This window comes from Scardinius erythrophthalmus (assembly GCF_964197995.2).
Source record: "Scardinius erythrophthalmus genome assembly, chromosome: 20".
Lineage (NCBI taxonomy): Eukaryota > Metazoa > Chordata > Actinopteri > Cypriniformes > Leuciscidae > Scardinius > Scardinius erythrophthalmus.
Genome location: NC_138240.1, coordinates 16657520 through 16675829, shown reverse-complemented (window position 1 = coordinate 16675829; position 18310 = coordinate 16657520). Strand labels below are relative to the sequence as shown.

At 38.4% G+C, this 18310-nt stretch overlaps 1 protein-coding gene across 6 annotated transcripts in view; it reads right to left on the bottom strand.

Annotated features, from left to right (window-relative positions):
- Positions 1-18310, bottom strand: part of ccser1 (coiled-coil serine-rich protein 1) — a 78887-nt gene that overhangs the window by 24221 nt on the left and 36356 nt on the right. For 3 of the 6 annotated variants that reach the window (XM_081349512.1, XM_081349515.1, XM_081349516.1), the window contains exons 8-9: positions 12900-12983; positions 10692-10769 (exon numbers count right to left, since the gene is read on the bottom strand). In XM_081349512.1, coding sequence (XP_081205638.1) covers positions 10692-10769; positions 12900-12983 — 162 coding nt within the window. Of the gene's footprint in view, positions 1-3051; positions 3101-10178; positions 10334-10691; positions 10770-12899; positions 12984-18310 lie in introns of those variants that run through there. The other 3 variants (XR_014028974.1, XM_081349513.1, XM_081349514.1) reach the window with 2 other exon arrangements.

Genomic DNA, 18310 nt, shown 5'->3' with positions numbered 1-18310 from the left:
CCTTACACCGTGTCCTAACTACACGCGACGCGATAAAATTCCAGCGACAGGGTGTGTTAGTCCACACTAGACGCGACGCGACTGTGAGACGCCACAACGTCAATCAAAAATCACAGCCAATCAGAACAGCGTGTGGGCGGAGTCTCGCGGCGAGTGCCCAGCACTAGAGAGTAATCTTGACGGCACTCGCAAAAAAATGGATAAGTAGCTACATAATCAACTTCACAAATATTACACCATTTAAAAAATACATAGGCTACTGAGCTACTAAAACAATCTTTGTCAAATAATACACGCTTTTAACATTAAATAAAGCACATAAACAGTACCTGCGATTATCATCGCCACACTTTCTGTTTGTTGTTTCAGCGCGACGTCGCAGAAAAATAGAAACCGTTTCTAAATTAGAAACGTTGCGTGTCGCCATCGCGCCTAGATAACAAAGATACCTTTTATCGCGTGTCGCGGCGTCGCGGCGCGTGTAGTTAGGACACTGTGTTATGTTGTACTTGGGTTTATGAGAGGTTGTCTACTCAAATGACTGTATGACTTTTTCTGTATCTTTTTTCCATGAAATAAAAAAGGTGTCAAATCATTCTGCCTAACATCTCATTTTAACCTCCATAAAAGAAATAAACTCATTCAGGTTTAAAATATCATGAGGATGAACAAAATAAGACAAAATATAATATGTTGGGGATAAACTATATCTTTAAATAATTTGTTTCTATGGCAATGTGTGTTATACATGCAGTGCATTAAATATGCACAAAACATTTTTTTGTAATGAATGGTACTTTAAAAAAATGTCACCAAGTGTTATTGTTTTGGTTTAGTACATTAGTATTGATGAAAGAAATGTATAATTTAATAAGTGAAAATTTGACCAAGATCTTTCATTCAAAAATAATATCTACAGAAAATCAACAACCTGTGGAAAAAATAACTACACCCCTAAATTAGCTATGTCGTATTTAGTGATAAATGAAAGAGGTGTACAATTTCTTTTTTCTCAAACAATTCATGGACATTTTTGTATATTTAAGCTACAAATCATTGTAAAATTTACATTACAAGTGGCATTTGTTCAATTATATAAATAATATGACCTTTGATCTACATTAATGAAAGACTATCACAATACATGTATGTGTTCGTCATCATTTAAAATATAAAATATAATGTAGTTACTTTAAAGGGTAACTAAACCCCTGGTCAGAGCCTGACTCCACCCACTGGCAATATTTGAAAAATGCTGGAAAAGTAGGCAGAGCCCAGTGGAGAGGGGGCGTGCATCTGAGACGTATCTCTCTGCAGGCAAGGGCGTGGTTAGCTGGTACCCTCTGACGTCAGAGTGTACCACAACTTCCAATAGGAAAATTCAACTGCAGTAGCCACTGTTCAACCTAAAGAGGGCAGCACTCAGACTTTTTACACCATATTTAGTCAAATTAAAATACTTTAAAAACAAATGTCAAAAAAATTACTTGAATCAATGAACAGCACTAATAAAGCCCCATTCTTACAGATCATTAACTAAAAAAAGTTGGTTTAGGGTTTAGTTACCCTTTAAAAACGGTCATGGAATCTGAATCTGAAACAAAACCCATTAAATCCCTTACAATTCTCATCCCTAGTCTTCTCTTCCCTGCTGAATTCACATCTCTCTACTTTTCCCCCGCAGGTGAGTTGAGTCTGGATACAGGATGTGACTAGCAACAAAGCTTCTCTGAGACTGTGCATCCTTCTGAAAGATGAGATCTCATTAGTCCACATGAGAACCAGCAGAGAACAAGATATGGGACCTCGGTCCACCTGACTACATCCTGGCCTCTGTCCAGCTCACTTATCTCAATCTCATTCTGAGCATAACGCCACAGAGCGGCACTTAATTACGAGTCGAATCACGCTTCAAATGCTCACCTGCCTTCGCATGAACGCAAACTCCCTGGGGTGTCTATCACTGAAAGGAAACTACAACGCATCGTTCTAGACGCCACACACTACAGATGATGATAGGACTAATGGCTAACACAAACGAAAGCATGCTGAACTTGTTAATAAAAGAAACAAACAAACAAGGGAAGGGTTCTGGCAAAAACATAAAAGACCAAACTGGTAAGGGACAGTGTTCTGCTAATTAAACACTAACGCCAGAACAAAAGCATGAAACAACTAATTCCATGGCCTGCGGTTCTCACGCAACCCGCGTTCGCTGGAACATTGTCAGTTGTATCCCAGGAGTTTCTATTCCTGTTAACAAATAGGTCAATATTGCCTGGTAATTCAGAACAGATACTCTCTTTTTGTGCCATTTTTTTTTTTTTTGCTCGCTCTGTACGACTGACACAATTGTACACATCAATATAAACAGACAAAGAGGATCAAAGCGTCAGAGGCTCGTTGCTTCTCTGCAGAAAGCTTCTCCACCTGAGTAAACACAGAGCTTTCATCTTCCTATTCCGGTAGCCCTGGGCACATGGAGTGCCGGGTACAGTTCTTTCCACCGTCTAGGTGGATTACAATGCTGCACACACAGTCCACGTACGCTCTGCGTGCTTCCTCGACTGTTACTTTAAAGCTTTGTGATTTAATAAGTTATGGATATCGAACAGACAGACACAATAGGTTGAATTTGAAGTGCTGGTGCTGGCTGAGAACGGAGATGAGTAATGCGTGATGGACAGTTAGAGAACTCCAAGTAAAAAACACAAAGAGATAATATGCAAAACAAGTGTCAGTCGTACAGATGGTGTTTCAAAGCAATCTACAAGTGGCATTTGTGAGCGTGGCCATCCAAAAGGGACGGTTGGTGCATTTCCAAGAGTAGAAAATCCAGTCGTGCACAATGATAACCTGTGTTGATTTTTTGGGGGGAAGAAAAGGAACTCCGATAAACAGACAAGAAGGGGACAAAACAAAGGGAGAGAGTGGCTGGTTACAGAGTTAGAGAGAGAAGGACCAGTTGTCCAAACCCTGGGTGGCAGAACAGCATGCCATGCTTTAGTGGAAACACCACGAACAACCACAACACACAGTGAGAAAACTCACATGGTCTCCTGCAAGAGGAAACGGCGGCGGTGAGGACTCGAGCATTGCCCTGAAAGCAAAACATATATCTTTGAAATCATAGGCACGGACAAAAGGTAACTTCTATCTGGGATCATTAATTCAGCTCACCTACTTACCGTGCCTCATTAATGCACTGGCACAGGGTTTATCTGTTTATCTAACTCCTCACCAGGTCACTAAATACACTGAAGATGCTTTACACCACTGACAAAAGCAGAGACAGATAAGGCAGTAAAACTTGACAGGTCAAGGTAAAACCATCATGAGGGATGACATCCGCTTTTCGGAAGTCTAATAACCCCTGGCCATTTCAGCTCAGAGAGATGAGGGCAGGCCCAGACTGCAGGGTTCCCACAGTTCACATTTGCCTCAGCCATCACCGTAACGTTCCTGGCCGGTGGCACTACTTCAGACAGAGTTATGAGAGCTGCGGACTGGAAGTGGAAGATATTTCATGCAACTAAACATGGATTCAAATGGCCTTCACAAAACGGACAGAGAGAGGGGGAAAACACCCAAAAATGACCATGAGAACCAAGGTGTGCACTGCATCAAAAGATGAAATGGAAGCAAGAATGTTTCTTGCAGTTTTGTTGAAAATATATTAGGGACCATTTGGTGTTTATGGAATGGACCAACAGAGGAAAATAGGGGAGGGTCATGTCTTTTTATTCTTTGTTGAGGGGAGGGTCATCAAACTTTTTTTAGTCTAGGGGGAGGGTCACCCAACTTTTGTATTCATGAAAACAGCAAAAATTCAAAGTGGCTTGTTTGGTGCATATTTTTCCAAGGAGCTTCATGTAGCTCTCTTAGTCTCGGCCCCCCATCGCTAGCAGATGGGTCTGAGCCAACAAAAATCCAGTTTGGCAGTGCGGGCTTTGGCGTATGTGCTCAGAAAAAAGTGCATCATGTCAGAATAGAATGCTAATGAAATGTTTACCCGGCAAAGCTTTAAAGCACAAGCAAATAATGAACTTTTGTGATTGCGAATAAGTGCAGTATCCTGTGAATGTAACTCTACCGCTGCATTAAAATGTGATGTGAATGTACGTCGAGTTTTACAGTATTGGGACTGAGGCGCCAGAACTGCAGCTGATAGAATGTGCGCTGTAGCACGATACTACCATATTTTAGTTTCCATGCTTATTGTGTTTCCACAACAATGTTAGTGAGAAAATCTACTGAAATGGCCACCATAACAGTGGAGTGTGATGTGTACACCCCCCCCCAGAGTTATCCTTCCCGTCCAGATCCAATGCTACCACATCTTTAAATTAGTACTATTAGTATGATTTGAAGTTAACATTATATAAAATACGTAGACCTACACCACACAACTAGTTGAGGATAAATTCTTTAAAATTGGGCAATTTCAGCGTTATGGATGTGACATTTGCAGTCAAAACTTGAAATATAAATTCTCAGAAAATGCATTTAAAACCAATATATTGAAACGTCTGATTATATATCCATACTCCCTTAATAAAGGAGTCCAGACATTATAAAAATATCAGTCTACACATGTGTTTTATATTTAATATGAGGGAAATACATATGCATTATGGACGTGACAAAAAATCTTTAACTTTTAGGTGGCAAATTTTTTTTTTGTAATTCTGTGAAATACACTGCGCAAACCAAAAGTAATAGTATCCACTGGATGAAAAAATATTCATTTAATTTTTCGTGTTCGCATTTATGAGGAAAAAACAATGTTACGGACGTTGTCAGTTCTCGGTTACGGACGTGTCCGCTCTGAAAGCGGCACTAAAAGACTGCTTTAAAACTTTCACTGAGACCTCAAATAGAAAGCACAAAGCCTTTCTTTAAAGTGAATTTCATTTTGTATTAATTGTACCCTAAATTTAATCAATGTTTCATGAACCAATTGCCTGGATTTAATTAGTAAATATAGCAGACAATAGATAATCACGACACGGAGGCACCGGTGCGTGAACTGGAGCTCATCTCATAAATGAACCCGAAACTCAGCGTTTAATCTTCTTACTTCACAGACCTGAGAAATATATAGAAAGCTTGAAATGTGTACATTTAAACAGAACAATTCAAAACGAAAGAAAACAGACTGCCCTCTGCTTTTGTAATCCGTATGAAATGTGTATTTCTCTCTGGCACGTTCACTACTGCGAAGATCGCGAGTCAGCATCGTCAACCTCATCTTTGCAGCCGACACTGACACAGAAAACACTTGTTTATTAATAAACAATTAAAATGTCTCCTTGCTATATTTGACATTTTCACAATCATTACTTTAGCCAGTTCTTTGTGACAGCTTTTAGGTGCTTTATTGGCAGCGCCACCCACGTTACATGAACGCGTCACCACCGCATCAGCACCGAAAACATGGAGATTTTTTTCAAATCAAAAATCATGATACGAACCGAATCGTGAGTTTGGTTTGTTACAGCCCTAGTAAGTGAGAAAGTAGAGGTTAAGTAATTTGTCATGGTTGTAAAAAAACAATGGCTATCTGAACATCTTTGCCAAGCGCAAACCAATACAGAATCAATAAATTATCAGGGAGGGTCATGCCTTTTTTCACAATCATTTTGGAGGGTCATAGAAAAATGTATTGCTGGTGAAGGGAGGGTCAAGTCTATTTTGACTATAGATCTCAAAACTCCTCCAGTAGCCCCTTAAATAAAAATGAACAGTCTCTTAATGCAGTATGTGTTTTGTCATTCAATGTCTAAAAGGAGGATGTAAATTCTGGCTGTCATTAAAAATTGTAATCAAATCAATTGATATAGCCTAGTCATTAGGGTCGGATATCAATAAACATTCAATTTGATTCAAATTCACAAGCTGCTGATTTGATTTCAGATTTTAATTTAATTATGGTATTTTTCAGTTACAGTCCATTTTTCTTACGTGATATGATATTCTTTCTCAGCTAATAGAGTAAAATGTTAAAAAATATTAACTTATTATTATTATTATTATAATTATAAATTACAATATAATTTGACATTATTTAAAAAAAATAACAAAAGGGCCCAAACTATGCAGTTCAATTGTTCATTATTTGTTATTAGAATTCAGAGAAAACTAATTTGAACACTGACTATTGAGTTTGTGAGTCTTTTCAAACGATTCATTAAACAGACAAGAGTCAGTACTGTTCCAATTATTGGAAAACATGGATAACATGATTAATTGTGTTAATTGTTTTATCGACTTGTTTTTTTTTTTTAACCAAATCAAATTGAAACAAAAAAGCCAGAAACAAATGGAAAACAATATTCCTTCAAACTTCATTGATCACGTACAAAAGTAAGTTAATGATTACCGCTCAGCTGGCGTGTCATTCTGTGAGGCTCAGTGCTCACACTCTGACCCATGCAGAGAGAAAAGCAAGCAGGGTTGAGCAATGACTGCAAATGCCTGAGTTTAGCTTAACAGGTCCCCCACACAGTGTGATCAGATGGGCCGCAGCATGACTCTGAGAGACAGGGCGACCCCCTCATGTGCAAATGAATCTAAATAAATAAATAAGTATACCAAAACGAATTGGAAAAATAAAGAGATGCCTGGAATATTTTCGGTGCTCATGAAACAGGCTTGAAATGCAAAAAGCCTCTCAGCAGGGTTGGCTGAAGAGCTGAAAAACAGAGCAGTGGGAGATGTCCGGTATGTTCCATTAACAGGTGTCCTCCAGCTATATGGAGCTGACCATTGATCAATCTCCCTCGCTGTTATAGATCCAACTGTTTGGGCAAGCATCAAAAACTACTTATTCTGGCTGCAAGGGTTTCCATTTGGCTAAATATTCAAGCAATTTAATAAGAACTGTCACTTCAATAAAAAAGATTTATGACTGGAAGGGAAATAACACAAAAAAGAAGCTAATCCATAAAACTTCATATCTCGGCTACGGAAGGGAGGAATGCCAGAGTAAATGAGCTCTTAAGTGCTTTTTCATTTAAATGGCTGAACGGCAGTGTGGAGGGCAGAGCTTAATATTAACAGGCTTAGACTGGCATAATAAAGCAAAGTAAACAGACATGACGCAGTCAGGCTTTGTACAGGCGGGAAAAGAATGGGCCTTTCATCAGGTTTCGATGTGACGATGACACAGGCTTATGAACAACAAAAACAAAAACATTCTGAAGTGTTGCATTAAAAACCTACACTGAATTTTTTTTAAATCATAATGGGGAAAAAAAAAACCATCATAACAACTTTTAAATGGGCCATGAACTGCATTTTTTTTAATAGTGCTTCCTGAGGTCCACTTATAATGTTACTATGATTTTTACATCAAACATTGTCATAATTTAGAAATAAAAGGCCATTTTTTAACCTGATTTTAGCCTCTGATTCAAACATTGCTCTGTTTGAAGGGGTGTGTCTGCTGTGAGACTTCAATGTAAACTGCCATGATTGGCTAACATCTTGCATATGAAATAAGTATTACAGTACATGTGGAACCAGAATCCTTTTTAGTAAGTTTTTACTATTACAACTGTCAAGATTAACTAATCATGAAAAGTGCTGATTATAGCATTATATTTAGATCTACTCCACTGGAATGAAAGGTTGCAGCTAAGCATCGTAGCCAATGTCTGTTGAGTGAATAACTTGACATTGCAGCTTAATTTCTGCTCTCTCACAAATGCTTTCATAATAACTAACAGTTCAAACATGATGTAAATAAGAGTGTAGACAGTCATTGATTATAACGGGAGTTTTGGGGAGAATCCAGAACTCAGCCATTGATAAACTGGCGCTGTATGATTGACAGCTCCAGTGATTATAAAGGGAGCGTTCTTTGATTGCTTTCTGTATATTATTTAATCAATTTAAATAACAGATTATTTTCATGCTACTAAGAAAAACAATATAAAGATAATTTAGTTACTGGCTTGATTTACTGATGCATAAAGAGCATTGAACGATTTTGAGAAAAATTACGTCTGAATGTACATGAATCTTACAGTAAAAGACTATTTGCAAAAGCCTGCACCGAAATGTGACTGATTTACCAAAGTTCTACAGTGAAATGTACAGAGCAAACAATGCTCCACTGAGACCACTAAATAAATAACCACTTTCCTAGCATTGGGATCCTTTGGAAGGTGATGTTATTTTTAGTCCAGTGATCCTGTATCTCTCTTCTCATCAAATGATACGTGCCAGTGCGCAGGGCCAAATATATAATGATGTATAAGTAGGCATTGATTTGATGTTTCAAAGGTGGTCTTTCGCTGCACTATTACGTACTAATGTGACAATTACAAACGAGTCGGTTTCTGAGCTTGGATTCAATAAAAGTGTTTTTTTGACTAACAAGAAAGTTTTGATTTCTGAAACTTATAGGATATTTTTACACTACAATGACCACTTACGTCATAAGATCAAGGACATTTTGATTTCCCCTTTAAGTTAACTGACAGTTTAACTTTTTCTAAATATATATTTTCATATAAATATGGTGCAGCTAAGAGTGACTGGTAGCTGTCAAACCTCACAAAGACAAAAAAAAGCTGTCTGTACAACTTTCATGACTATAAAAGGTTGTATGGACTACAAAAATGTACAATTTGATATCAATGGTGTTTGGTCACTAAAAAAAGCATTCTTATGAGTTTAGAATTAAAGAAGTAAAAATTATGTTAATTTAAAAAAATATGGAACGTAACAAATTTCTACAGTAAAATTACGTTTATTCTAAGTATTTTATCATTTTATCAGCCATTTACTTTAGTGCTTTTAATGTAACATTTTATGTTGTTTAGTTAATGTTTATGCCATTAAATTTGTGTAATGTGTAGGCAACAGTGCTCAGTCTAGCCAATGATCATGGAATATGTACTTCACATGAGCATTATACACCACTCTGCCATTCTACACATCATTTCTCATGCTCTTTGGACAGATGAGCAGGCTGGCTCCTGTCCACCTACCCGCCTCTCTTTGTCCTGACAGGAGCCCCTCCAGACGAACCTGCCCCCTTCCTGTAGCGCATCAGGCCAACAGAGGCAGAGGGAACTTTGAGAAGTTAGTGGCCGTGAGAACCACGTAGGAACGGTGTCCGGCGCTACCGAAAGAGGCCAGTCTGGCCCCCCGGTGCACTGTGACTCAACAGAGGGCACTCTTCCTCTCACTTTCAGCTAATTAGCTCAGCTGGAAGAGAAGCAGGGTGCTCCAGAAAAAAAAGAGAGAGAAAGAACGAGGGTAAAAAAAGGAAACAGATGACCTCCTCCAGTTGAAGCAGCCTTCGAAATAGCTGACCCACTTGTAGACACACTTTCGGATATTTGCGTGTCCTCAATGCAGTAACCCATATAGCGGTGTAGTCTACATAGGGCAGGGTGGAAATGCAGAACTCATCTCTTGTTGAGCGAGAGGAAAGAATGATGGTGTGCGTTGCGTTCAGAAAGCCTGGGGGTCTCGTGCTCTTGCATGTGCAGTTCCTCTCTGTGCTCATCCACTGCCGGCACATCTGAGGTAGACAGAAAGAAGATTCTCCCACATCCTCCCCCGCGACCATTTCCACGCCGATTTTGGCACCGCAGCAAAAAGTCGCAGGCCTATCGCGAAAATGCCGCATATCTAATGCAACAGCTCCATAATGAGCACTCTTTCTAACATTTCAGCTTTTTTACAGCACTTTTCATCAGTGCCGAGGTCTGATGGAGCCGTGACGCATTAGCGCCACAATAGCTGTGGAATGGATTGTCAAGCAATTTGAAAAAGCCGTCTGAATTCACATCACATATGCATATTAACGGTAATACAAAGCACAATGTCTGGAGAGATGTTAAATGCCAGGGGAAAAATGGACCATGTCTCCACAGGAGACAAACTGAAAGCTATTTCAGTGTAAAGGGACTAAAGGCATACTGATGCGGGCACTGCAAGGGCACAGAATACATGACAGAAATCTGTAAAGAAAATCTCAGTCATGGTTTTGAACTATCATTGAGCGATAACATGCTCATCACAAATGCTGAAAAAACACAAACAGATTTATAACTAGAAAGGCATCTCTTAAGAATATGCCAACAGCTTTTCATAATCTATCAAACGTCGTTTGCTCTTGGTTTGATTAAATGTTGTAAGCGAAAGAGAGAAGACTGTTTAAAGGCTGGGTTTTGTCTCCAATGCTTTAATATCTCTGGTGCATTAATCTCTGTTAATGAGTCATTTAAAGTTTGCAACACTTGAACACAGTTTGCTGACTCACTGCAATATAGCATCATCGTTTGTTTTGTGTGTCTGAGCCATTAAAAGGTGCCTGTGGGAACAAGAAAACACCTAGATTTCATATCAAATTAATAATAAAAACAAATAAAAAGGAGGATGGCAATTACTCGATGGGTAGGGGGAAAAGAGGGCAGTCAACCTATCAAAAGGGCAGAGACCAACATGATTAAGCAAATTGTTAGCTAAAGTGTTGTTGAAATCTGAAACCACATTCTCACTATAAGGGTTCAAAATCAACTTTCAGTGCCCTTTACCATTAAAAGTCAGTGAAATAAAAAGACAGATGTGGGGACCTGTATTCAATTAGAAAAACCAGACACAGCTCAATGACCTCAGAACATTAGCAGTGTCATCAGGAGCTTTAATACGGTGCATTAATGGGTACTCACCTCTGAGAGTAAGAAATCTGTCTGAGTGGTTTTGTCAGCTTTTTGGCAAAGAGATTTCTGAGCAGCACAGGTAGATTCCTGTAAAAAAAGATGTATGTATCAGAAAAGAGTGCCATAGCATTAAAGTTACGACATAAAACAGTTCTCTGGAATACTTGATCCTGATTGGTCAATCTCAGTATCCTGAAGTCAAGTTATATATTGAATGCTTAACTGTATGGTGGACTAGGAGTGCCACTTAAAAATAAAATGAAGTCAAATTCAAAATCAAATATTCAATTTGTTCACATTATTCACAAATTAAGTGCATTTAAAATGCCATTTTTATTTCAAAATGATAGTTTATCAATAGAATACTTATTTATTTGTTTATTTATAAATACTTATTTATTTTATTTATAAACATGAATTTATAAAAGGTCTATTTGTAACCAAAAATAAAATATATATTTATAATAAATAAGTCATTAATTCTAAAAAGTGATTTATATATAAAGTGAATATTTATTTAATAAATGGAACATAAAAACTACATAAAGTACTGTACATTTGGATGAAATATATAAAAAAGTTATTTTATGCCCTTTATATATTTCTTCTGTAGCCATGTGAATATTGTAGAGTCAGTCGGTCATTATTATGCAATATTTTTAATAAACCCTGGCTTATTGCATGATAATGACCCTCTGATTGTACATTCAGTCTTGACTGGGAATATCAAACACCCACCCTCTTGAACGTGGCAGTATGGCAGACTAATAAAATAAGAAATATGGTGCAGCAAAATTTAGGGCAGCCATACTTCATTAATGACATTCAATAAAGACAGTAAAAATTGACAAAGACGAGCTAAGCCAGCAGGCTGCCAGTTTCACCAGTGAGTATTATTTTACGAGCTTTTGCCATGATTTATTAAGCCATTGTGGCCCCAGGTTCTTTTCCCACTAAAAATAGAGTGGAGGTCTCTGGGACGCAGAATCTGTAAAGTGATGATGTCAATGGCCAAGAATTTAGTTTATTCCGATTTCGTCATCTGGATGCACATTATGCATGCGTTTACATCTGTTCAGTACACATGCTTTACAGGAGATAAAACAACCACTGCAGTTCTCAGGTCGAAACTCACATCACACAAAGTTTGAGTCACTGGGCTCTTATGGAGCAGAGAAACTTCAGTGAGCACAGTGATATTTACCAACATTCTCTGAGAAAAAGACTCTGACCTTCAGAGACGTGCTTAACACTATTGGGAGCACATTTTCTGAATTCAGTTCTCGAAGAGAAGACAGATAAGGACAACATCAATTCAAACCTCTACAGACTGAGTGAAAGTCAATCTTGCAATCTTTTCATTGAACATCTAGGCAGCGATCAGCAAGTATGGAGAACGTTTAAACTAGTAATGCAGTGCTGCAGCTGTAAGAATAAAGGTGTATTCACTTCACACAATCTCACACTGAGATTAGCAGCTCCAAAGCGTCCTGAAGTCATTAGTTTTCAAAGAGAGCTGGCGATTTCCTGAACTCGGCTTAATGCGTTGCGGTGACTACAAATGGCAGTGTGGACAGGGTTTAGGGAGGCCTTTGGGACCAGTGTTATTTTAGTACTGCTAACATGCTCAGTTTTTATTCATATTTTTAATTAGAAAAGACAGCTAGAAATGCTAGAAATGACACAAAATAAATCAGTCATGGATTGTTTGAAACATCATGTGCTTTGTTTGTCCTTTTGCTTTTACAGCCTCTTTACTGCCCTCTATTGTTTTTATTCGTCCTACCCCCTCCTCTCTGCATATCACGCCATCCCATTCCTCTTTTCAGGACCACTAGTCTATAAATCTGAGATGGACCTGTCATATTTCTCCTTCACTCGTCTCGGATCTAGCTGCTGGGACCGTGAACGTTAATGCGTCTCACAGTGCATGTAAAGCATGCGACGAGCTGTTTACTGCACATTAAGTGAGTCTATCAAATATCGTCCCAGTTCAAAGGAAACTGTCAAGCAGCATCTCCATAACTTCCTAACATGAGCCTTGGGAGAGGGTGAGGACATGAAACCAACAGGATGTTAACGCAGACTCAAATAAACTAACGAAATTAGGGTATCCTAAAGACAATGGAGCAATAGAACCTGTTTTTGCAATCGTGACACTTGGTTATGCAACTTGCAGTTATGAAATGTTACATTGAACTTGTCAGGTTCTCTCACCAATTCAGTCTGGAGTCGTACAATGAGCTCGTCTTTCTCCTTCAGCTGCTGTTGCAGGAACTGGTTCTCTTCTCTCACAGGATCCTGCACACAAAGCACACACAAACACAGTTTGAAAAAAAAAAAAAAGGCAGTCTGTGTTATTCAAGCCATCGCCCCCAGTTTGAATCTGCAGCCTCGTGTGTGGGTGTAAAACTGCCGCAGTTGAGAGGTGGAGGTGTGTTTTCTATACCGTGGTTTCACTCTCCTCCATAAACTTCACCTGAACTAGCAGGCACTTTCCCACGACCTTGTGCTGTCAGCATCCATTATGTGAGGCTGGGGGAGGGGAGGGAGGGACTGAAGCTTCAAGGGCAGCAGAGGAGGACCGAAAGGCCCAGGAGCAGAGGATGGCCTCCACGAATGACCGAAAAGAACCGTCGCCCCCAAAAATGATAGCACTCCTCTAAAAGAAGCACTCGGTGGAGATTAGACTGCGCTGGCATGAGGAAGCCGGACACGATATGCATGAGTCGGAGCCCTTCATTAGAGATCAAGGAAGGGGATTATGAGCTTCAATGTCACGTACTTGGAGACATCGTTGTTCAAAGCTCTTTGGCTTTGGTTTGAATGCACTCCTTTTGTTGACATTACATAAACATTTCAAGGGAGCTGTTGTCAATCTTTGATGCTCCTCTGTAAAGGAAGCTAATTTCTGCCTGGAGATGATGATGACATACACAGCGACTAACTAGAATCGCTCGCTTTGTACCTACAAGACTTTTTTTTTTTTTTGTCGTATGAACTGCTACGACCCCATCAGTAAGGCTCAAGTATATCTTCATCGCTACTAAAGAGTCTGTTCCTTTGAACTCAAATTATACTGGATTTCATTTAGCTTTGTAGTAATGGCCATTAATTGTTATTAAAATGATTACAAAATTATTAAAATGGCCATTGTTACCATGAGTCACTTTTGAAATAAAAACATTACTGTAAGTGAAAAACAGACTTACTAGGTAGGCTACCATTCAAAGGTTTGGAATCACTATGAAACTTTTTATTTGAATTTTATGCTTTTATTCCTCAAGGATTCATTAGGACATTCGTTAGGACAGTTCTTAAGATCAATTCTAATACGTTTGTAGTAATGTTCAAAAGTGCAATTCTTAAAAAGATCAGACCAGAAAACAAATAATTGTTTGTTCTTGCCAAAGACTAATCAACTCGATGAAAAACACATCAAAGCCAATCTTTTCCTGCTGCCTGCAGATTATCGTGATAACATAATAAGAGCACACATTATTTTAATCACGACTGACTTGGAGTTCAGCACTCGTTCAGGTTTTTTTAATGTGCTGCTGTGTATGACTATATCTTCAAACAAAGTTTTGTCTTTAGAACAATCTTAAGAAAATGACAAGAGCATTCTTAAGAATAAAGTTGCAGATATTTTTTCTCCGAAAAAAACATTTAAGTTAAAAAAAGAGAAGAAAATAGCAGTTAAAGCAAAATTTATTCTTAAGAATGTTTCATGAATCAAAGAATCTTCCTTGTGTTGCAATGGCAGACCTTCTGCCTTCTAACACTCAGTTTGATAAGACTTTGAGGTGAAGTTTCAAACTCTTCTTTCTTCCCACAGAATTTAACATTCATTTCTAACTGTTTACCATTTAATCTTTTATTTCTTTTGCCCATTCTACTTTTTCTTCTTATTTGCCAGTTTCAGATGTATCTTATTCTTTGAAACTGTGTCTAAAGGCCAGCAGCATCTAAGAGTCTTGTCTTCACTGTTCCAACTGAAGCTGGTGTTTAGTGAGCACTGTTCAATGGAGCATCCAGCTGAGTACCAGTGAGGGGTTTGTTTCCCAAACTAGAGGCACTGATGTACTAGTCCTCTTGTTGTTGTGGAGCAGGGCTGTTCACTTCTATCTCTGTCCTGGTTAGATACGGTCTGCTTTCTTCTGTCGAGACCATTGTGGATGAAACAGCATTCATCTCTCAAATTAATGATATTCTTCGTGTTTGTCTAGACATTTTGAAACCAACATTTGACTTACACTTTCGAGTTTGTGTACACTTGCAAAAAAGAGTTAGGCAACTAAAGTCATTGTATTGCAATTTATACACTTCATTGAGCAGTGTCTTAAATATCAAAATGTACTTTTGACTATTTCTGATCAATGAAATGCTACATTGGCTCAACAGAAGCATCAGTTTCTTTCAACAACATAAAAATGTCTATATGATTCCAACTTCTGAATGACAGCCTACGAATATACACTTCCGTTTAAAAGTTTGAGGTTGGTAAGTGTTTTTTTTTTTTAAATTTTAAAAGATGTTTATGTTTAAAGGTGCTTATGTTTAAAGGTGCTCTAAGCTCATGTCACACATTTTTTAAGGCTGAATTTTTTTTTTGTCACATACAGCAAACATCTCCTCACTATCCGCTAGCAGCCTGTTCCCTGAACACACTGTAAAAAAAAAAAAAAGCAGTCTCTGTAGACAGCCCAGGCTCCACAAACGGCAACAAAAACAAACTGGGCCAACCTGCATCACAAAACATAACAAACAGTGTTCCAGCCAATAACCGACAAGAATGATTTGGGGGTGGGGGTTGGGGGGTTAGTGCGCGTGCACATGAAGAGGGATGTTAGCTAGAGGAGAGATGTCCTAGACACCGACAACGACTAACGTTAGAATTACATTTTCTTGAATTTTGATATGGCTGACACACAACCAAAGAGACGACGTTCCGATGAACAAAGGGAAAATGGAGAAGGATTGCGCAAAGTCCCGAATTTACATCGGAAAAGCACGGAAGGGAGGGGGAGCGGACGGCATGATGAGGAGGAGGGTGCTCAAAAACATTTCTCATTATTACCAATGTTAAAAATAGCTGTGCTGCTTAATGTTTTTGAGGAAACCATGATAACATTTTTCAGGATTCTATGATGAATGGAAAGTTTAAAAAAAGAACAGCATTTATTTAAAAGTAACTACTACCAGTTTTGATCGATTTAATGCATCCTTGCAGGAAAAAAAAGTATTCATTTCTTACTGACCCCAAACTTTTGAATAGTAGTGTACATAAAATAATAAAGTATTTAAAAACTAATTATTTATTAAAAAAAATGTAATACAAAAAAGGTCATGCACTGAGCAACGTATGCAGCAAACAGGCAGAATGAAACATCCCCCAAATCCCTGCCTGTGGGGAATATTTAATTATATCTTAATTATAGAGGTTTAACAAGAGGCACTTTATCTGTGCAGTGCCATGGAGGACCTCTAGAGAGGCGTTTGGTCACAGTTGCATACACACACACACACACACACACACACACACACACACACACACACACACACACACACACACACACACACACACACACAGGATCGAGAGCTGGGTCTCTACCCCGTGCTGTAAAACTGCATTTGAGTGGCTCCTCCATCTGTCTGTCCTAGATTAAATACTTGAGGCAAGAAGGGGACGAAGGACCTAATAAATGAGAACGTCCTACTATCACAGAGCCCTGATCATAAAAGGCAACACTTAGCATCACAGCAATCGATACAATCAAAAGTATCCTGGTGGTAGGTCTGGGTGAAACATATTAGATTAGTTTTGCTATCCTTCCCAAGACCGAGAAGTTTCAAGAGCATCTAATTTAAACTTCAGTTAGAGCTATTAATGCATGTTAAATTCATTACTTTGAATCAATTCAAATTAAACGCTTCAGTAAATATATATTTATTAAATAAATATTTGGTAAATATTGCATTTGTTTCAATTCATCCATCCTTACTGGGATGCTGAAGCCATATATAGTTTCTACTGGTTCTAAATAAATGAAAGGCTTCCTCAGTTTAATTGAAAAAGTGAGTAAAACTTCAACAATGTTTGTTTTAAAAACAGTATTTTACCTTATTCTGAATCTTATTGGATACTTCACTCACTGAAGAAGTCCATTCAAGATAACACACTACCGTTCAAATATTTGTGGGGGTTTTTTTGGAAAGAAATTAATACTTTTATTCAGCAATTATGCATTAAATTGCACAAAGTTGAAAGTAAATACTTTTACAATGTTACAAAAGATCCCCAATTCAAATAAATTATTTTCAACTTTCTATTCATTAAATTATCCAGATTTTTTTTTTTAGCATGCTTTATTACTAAATATTAAGTAGCACTAATGTTTTCAACATAATGCAAATCATTATTGCAAATCAGTGTACTAGAATATTCTGAAGGATCATGTGACACTGAAGAAAAAGAAAAAACCCAAGATAATTTTTTTTTGTGGTATATTGCCCAGCCCTACCTGGCATTTTCATTACTGAGAATGGTACAAGTTTAGAGAAGCACAGGGTATTTCACTCATGTACTTTGAAGGAAGGCATAAAAAGGAGTAAATGTGATAGATGTCCTCAATTATTTCTGTCTAAGGAGGTTTGTGATGTTATAAACTTCAAACAGGACACCCTCAAGAGTGGCAGGCACACCTACACTCACTTACCAAGGAGTTATTAATGCGCAGCTGACAGGGACACCAGGACGAATGAGTTGGTACCCCAGTCCGAGCTCATTTTACCAAGATGCAGAGCAAGAGGCTCCATATTCCCTTAACCTACACCATGCTCTCGCCGCAGTAGAACTCTTTCCGCAGGCTCTAATTATTAAGAAGGTGGGGATAACAAATGTTTGGTGAGAGAAGTTTTCTGTTCAAAGTAGGACGAAAAGTGACACGGTTCCGTCTCAGGTGGATGCTAGGGCTTTATTTTTAAAATCGGGATTTTTTTTCTTTTTTTTAACGGAATGAATCAGGACAAGTCCCACCCCTCTCCTGTCAGTTGAACACAATGTCAGAATGCATGGCGTCCTATTCTAAGCATCTCCCTCTCCCGCTGCGTGGCGCTAGGCTACGGATGAGCCGGAATGTCACGTGATTCGCTGCCGCAACCGCCGCTTCTGTTAGCACTCCATGTAGGTCAGTAAGGAGGACAGAGAAAGACACAGACCTCATTTCCACTTCGCAGTATTTTTGAGCCATTCGGGAAAAAAAAGCCCTGATGAAAAACAAAATCCTCTTCTACCAAGCAAAAGCTCCTCAAACAAAATCAAAAACCTCTCCCAATAAAAGCCCTAGCCCATCTCCACAAGATCAGCGCATGTAATCAAATAATCTCATCAAGATAGAGGGAAAATTTCATTGATGGTGGAGAAAAATGTAGCTCAAATTGTATCAAAGAGAGAGGCCAGAATGAAAAGAGTAGAGAGTGTTTAGAAGAAGCACAATGGTGTAGGGAAATTAACAGCATAAAACGGAGAGACCTCTGTCTCTATGCAGTCGTTTAGCACCGTCATTATGTTTTATCTACGGGCTTTGAAATCTTCAGGGAAGAAAAAAATTAAAGTGAGCCTTTTA